The sequence below is a fragment of the Atta cephalotes genome, assembly GCF_000143395.1.
Source record: "Atta cephalotes unplaced genomic scaffold scaffold00046, whole genome shotgun sequence".
Lineage (NCBI taxonomy): Eukaryota > Metazoa > Arthropoda > Insecta > Hymenoptera > Formicidae > Atta > Atta cephalotes.
Window position 1 is genome coordinate 1,537,922 of NW_012130110.1, and position 6,000 is coordinate 1,543,921.

At 28.4% G+C, this 6,000-nt stretch overlaps 2 protein-coding genes across 2 annotated transcripts in view; both read right to left on the reverse strand.

The window, feature by feature from the left end:
- Positions 1–607: 607 nt before the first annotated feature.
- LOC105622540 (H/ACA ribonucleoprotein complex subunit 1) lies at positions 608–2,367 on the reverse strand. The gene is made up of 3 exons (XM_012203956.1): positions 2,261–2,367; positions 1,894–2,134; positions 608–886 (listed from the first exon to the last, which is right to left on the reverse strand). Exons 1-3 carry the CDS (start codon positions 2,365–2,367, stop codon positions 608–610), a joined length of 627 nt encoding a protein of 208 aa, XP_012059346.1.
- Positions 2,368–3,047: 680 nt separating this feature from the next.
- Positions 3,048–6,000, reverse strand: part of LOC105622541 (protein CREG1) — a 4,974-nt gene continuing 2,021 nt past the window's right edge. Inside the window, exons 3-5 of the mRNA XM_012203957.1 lie at positions 4,048–4,167; positions 3,887–3,962; positions 3,048–3,450 (exon numbers count right to left, since the gene is read on the reverse strand). Of these exons, the coding sequence (XP_012059347.1) occupies positions 3,299–3,450; positions 3,887–3,962; positions 4,048–4,167 (348 nt within the window). The 3' untranslated portion in view covers positions 3,048–3,298. The remainder of the gene's footprint in view (positions 3,451–3,886; positions 3,963–4,047; positions 4,168–6,000) is intronic.

Consider the following 6,000-nt stretch of genomic DNA (forward strand, 5'->3'; position numbering starts at 1 on the left):
CTAATACTATCGGTATATGTACTGTGTGTGTGTGTGTGTGTGTGTGTGTGTGTGTGTGTGTGTGTGTGTGTGTGTGTGTGTGTGTGTGTGTGTGTGTGTGTGTGTGTGTGTGTGTGTGTGTGTGTGTGTGTGTGTGTGTGTGTGTGTGTGTGTGTGTGTGTGTGTGTGTGTGTGTGTGTGTGTGTGTGTGTGTGTGTGTGTGTGTGTGTGTGTGTAATAGAAATAAGTAGATCTTAAATCTCGTTTAAGTGTAAACATTTTTTGAAAATTTCAAGCAACGCAAGCAAATCTTATATGTTTCAATGCAAAAGCATTGTATTAAAATTGAGAGACATATTAGAAAATAAAAGTAATTTAAAACCTAAAAGTATATGCTTTTGTTAGGCTGCAAAGTTTTCAAATTGTTCTTATATAAGTTCACATATTGTGTACATGTATGTATATAAATAATGGTATCGCTATTAATACATTGAAATCATTAAAGAAAATTTGACAAGATTAACTGAGTAAATTGTATAAAATATTTAATCATTTTTGTCATTTACAATGTTTATCATTATAGTACATAAGATATTATTCTAACTGAATTAAAATATTAATTTTTAATCTACCATCTTCCTCTCCCTCCTCCTCGACCTCCACCTGAATTGGAACGATTAAATCCACCTCCCCCGCGACCTCTAAATCCTCCACTGCTGCCACCTCTGTTTCCGAAGCCACTACCTCCTCCTCTTCCGAAAGATGGTCTGCCGCCACCCCTACCTCCTCCTCTGCCTCCACCACCTCTTTTCATGACCCTACCACCACCACCGCCTCTTTTCTGTTCTCCAGGAGGTTTCGGCAAAAACCTCTGAAGAGGCAGCAGTTTTGCTGGGTCGATATACAACTATAATTAACAGACAATGACATGTAGAATTCGTATATACCAATATTTCTGGGATGATGTACGACTTCATATGAACATGACTTGTAATTGTTGGTTTGATCCCGATTCTCATCCCACACATGTTTAGATTTTATAAGAAATTTAAAATAAAAGAATTTTTGTTTCAGACTGCGTGACTGCGTCACTCATGACTGCGTTTATTATTCATTGCAAATACTAAAAATCTAATTCATGTTATGTATACTATAGATTTTCGATATTCACAGTGAATAATGGAATGCAATCATATTTCAATAATGATGAATTGATGGTCTCAAACTATACTGGATTAATTATACATTAAAAATTGTTTTATATAAACTTTCTAAATACAGGCATAATTTAATCAATTTTGACAATGAAATAATATATTTACATTCTGTTAAATAATGTAATAATATCATTAAGTAATCGATCATTTAAAATATTTATATATCGTTATATTTAATTTGGTTAATTTTACATATAACAGCTTTTACTAATCTAGTGTAATACAAGTGACCGAATTTGCTATAAAAATATATAGGATGATTACACTAAGTACTCTAAAAGATTTTAAGAGATAATTTCTCACATATAAGATGAAAACTTAATATGACAACATTTAATATGATACAGTTGAAATGGCTAATAAACAAAAATACAGTGTCAGAGAAGTCAGTGTTGAAAGAAGTGTTTTTTTTTTTCTAAAAATTTGAAAATCATTAAAATTATTTTGAAACTATACACACACATACACACACACAAAGATTCAATAAAATAATCTAAGTAGTTTTTGAAATTTTTGGAAAAAATGAAATTTTTCCTTAATTCTGACACCCTATATCTTTGATATTAAGCTGTTTCAGAGAAATGATTATTTGAAATTTTCGTGAGGACTGTGTGAGACATCATCTTTTAAAATCTTTTAGAATACTTAATAACCATTTTATATACTAATTTTCTATTTAATTTTAATATTATAATACCTGAACATCCTTCTGGAAACTAGAGGCTTTTACATTTTCCGATAATTTAACAGACACATAGTAGTCCCGAATGTTCCCGAATATTTCGTCTATTTTTCCAATCTGCTGTTTATTCTCTGTATAGATCGGAGCATTGAAAAAGGGTATCTGTTCGATGTCGACTTTAAGAACTAAATCATTTTCTACCGTCCATGTGAAATGTCCTAACGGCGTTACTATTTCTGGAGGACCTTGATCATACCTACAATAAATTTGCAGCAAAAAAACATTTAATACCTTGGAGTGTTATTTGTGACCTAACCTAATCTTCGACAAATTTGTCTGAGGTATTTTATGCAGATTATTATTACAATATTCATAAAATTACCCTCTGTTCCTGTCGAAACCACCAGGACGTCCCCTATTAAATCCTCCGCCTCCTCGACCACCCCTAAAACCACCGCCTCCCCTACCGCCGCGTCCACGGAAAGACATAACCTCTTACAGAAACAAACTGTCAACAAAAGTTACCACAATTATCATACTGATTAGAAGTAAAATTGTTTTGCAAAATTTATACATATCAATATTTCATATCAATATTTTTATATACCTCAATTGAACCAAAAAATGTATTTCTGTAGGTATACCGAACAGTAAAACAGTAAAACAGTACACTCCACGTGCGACACGTGTAAATTCAGTGTAATTCAGCGTACATTGGTGCACATTAGTGCAAATGGGAAAATTTCGTTCCAGCAAAACTTTCGGTGCGCTGCGATGCGCATAGTGAAATCAAATCACCACTATGCGCATAAAACGTAATAGCGAACGTCATAAATTACGTGACTGTTCTCGAATTATGGCATTATCATATTTTAGAGCCCTTTATTTTATTAGGAAAAAGAAAGAATATACACACGAGTTTACGGAAAGCGATAAAAGATTTTGATAAATCTTTATGATGAGACATCTCAGCAATTTCACAAATAATTATACAAAAATATATCTATATATCATATGCAAAAAATGGTGCAAATAAAAAACAGATTAAGTTAGGTTTTTAAAAAAAATAGAACCTTTATTTTATATAATAATGCTGTAATTGTCCTTCCGATGAGAATAGGGTGCAGATATAATAATAATGTCATCAATTAAATAAAAGAATGAAATAATTTGTTTAGTTACATATATTAATTTATTACTATATAAGTAAATCACTGCAAATATTAATTAAATTTGTAATAAACTGAAATTGAGTAATACGAATAGTTTTTACGTAAGTTTTAACATTAGATATATAAAAATATTAATTAGTTTTTAAAATTTCTTTTTAGAGAAGACCCAATATTGAGCTTTGGGAATTCGGATTGTCAGAATCTTATCAGATTCTGATAGAAAGTACTCTTATCAAACAACAGATTTATTAAAAAATAATTCTTCTACGGAACAAACTAGAATTTCTGCGGATGGTCGGTGCATTTAAGTAATCATCAATGGAAATGTATTTCGGTCCACCGAAAGTGTCCAATAAGGCGATTGTCGATATGTCCAATTCGGCGAAAAAGAATTTGTGATCTATGCAAACAAATAATGCAATATTTTTAGCTCTATTTTTATCAATGTAGATCAATTTTAATCTTGGGTTAATTTAATTTCTGTATCTTTTTAGTTTAATTTCTATATTTTTTTCTAATTCTTAGAACTAGAAGAAGATAAAAAGTATAAGTTAAAAAAAATATAATTTATAAATGACATTACTAAAGTTAATCTATATGAAATATATATGGACATCAATAAATCTTAGTATACAATAAAAATAAAATTCTTTAGATAATATATGGAGAGACTATAGGCTGCATTCCATTTGGCGCTCGCAATGTTCTTGAAATTAATTATTTCACTTTTATTATTTATCAAATATTAAACAAGCACAAATGTGCAAATATTGCAAATATTGCAAATATTGCAAATATTGCAAAAGCCAAGTAAAATGTACCATTTATAATTTTACCTGCGGGCATATTACGTAGTTTTGGGTGACGACCAAAAAATAATTGTTCCACAACTTCGTGAGTCTCATTTTTCACCTATTAAAACATTGAATATGTTAGCGACGAATAAAAAAATATAAAAATAACGCATAATATATGTATAAATGAATGATTTACTGACCGCTTTAATCTTTCCAGATAAAAGAACTCTAGCACATCGTGGGTCCATCGGATCATATCCTTTATTCTTGCAATAGTCTCCTTGAGCTAATGATACGAACACAGTCGCGCGATGATCTTTCTGTAACGATCGTGAGTATATACTGATATAATTATAATGATATAATTATAATAAAAATTTAGATGAGACAGATGAGTTAGAGTTATTTTGATATTTTATATCAGTTTTGATATTTTATATCAGTTAAAATGAATGATGATATCTTTTTCAGTTTGATAACGAAAAATAATCGTTATCGTATCACGTTTCGAATTAAATAATTATATAATTTAATTTGTTTTCAAATCAAATAGCAAAATTCTATACAATTAAAGCTATGATTTATCTTGTGATAAAACATTATTAAAATTTTTAAAATATAACTTGTATGATAAGACAGTAATCGAAATTTTTTGTAGACAACATGTATGATATCAAAACGTGATATGATAGCGATTATTTTGTAAATTATATTTGTGGAAATATAATAATTATAATCAAATATTAAATCTGATCATTTCAAGCTAGAAAAAATATCAAGTATTTTTTAATTGACAAAAAAATATCAGTATATGCAATAAACTCTGGTAACATTTTTTGACAGTGTAATTAAAAAAATTGTTAAAATCAATTTTGATATCATGCGCATATCTTGTATAGTTAAAAAAATTTGATTATTAACTTATCAAGAAATAAAAATGTAATTATCAGATTATAGGATGTCTTTTGCATCACATTTTAATAGGATTATTGTATTATTTACATTTTTCAATCTCTATAAACTCTTTATAAATAATTTAGATAGTATAAAATGTGCAATACAATGTATGCAATGTATAACATATATAATATAATGGCTGTGTTTCAAAATATACTGCATTGAAAATCTACAGATTACGTTACTATATATTTTCGGCATTGGCAGTGAATTTTGGAACACAGCCAATGTATAGTATATGTGTGACGGCCAATAATGGGATTCCAGTGTTAGAATCGATACGTATTTAAATAAAAGTATCTAGATTAATTCAGCTAAAGGTCACTTCGACCAACTCTGATTAATTCTAATCAATAATTAGTCCATTGGAATTGACCAATCGCATCTGTCGTTAAGATAGACATGCAAAATAATAAATACGATTTGCCAATTCCAATGGACTAATCGTTGATTAAAGTTAATAGTCGGAGTTGGTCAAAGTGATCCTATATAATGCTCGTTTCCATCAATGTAGATTAACTTTAATCTCGGTTCAACTTATTCTTCATCTTTTTCTAATTTTTAGAATTAGAAAAAGAATGTATTATCTTTATAGATGGAAATACTGTTTTGTATGATACCTTTTAAATTTATTATAGATATACGAGATATTTATTTATATATTTTATATCACTTTAATAGGAATTTAATTTTTAATTGTTATATTTAAATTATCGTTTTTCTCTCATTTTTAACTTTGCACAAGTTTGCTTCAGTAATTTTAGTTCTTAGTATTTAGTAAATGCATGATGACTAATGGCAACTAAAGAACCTAAGCAGAGAATGTGATGTGGTAAAAAAAGTACGCAACAAAAATCTAGTTTTTTAATCTATAAACAAATTATACATTACATCAACAATTGAAAAATAAATAAATAAAATTTGTTTACGCAGCTATTGTTTGCTTTTTTATATTTACTTCTCTTTTTTTTTAAAAATACCTAAAAAGTATCTAAATTTTTCAGATGCTCTTATATGCTGTACCTGTATCTCTTATATGCTGTACCTAGATAACTTTTTAAATATATGTATATATATATATATATATATATATATATATATATATACTACTATATATATATATAATTAATTACTTTACTATACTACTACTTACTTAATTAATTTAATTAACTTAATTACTTACTTTAACTAAACTA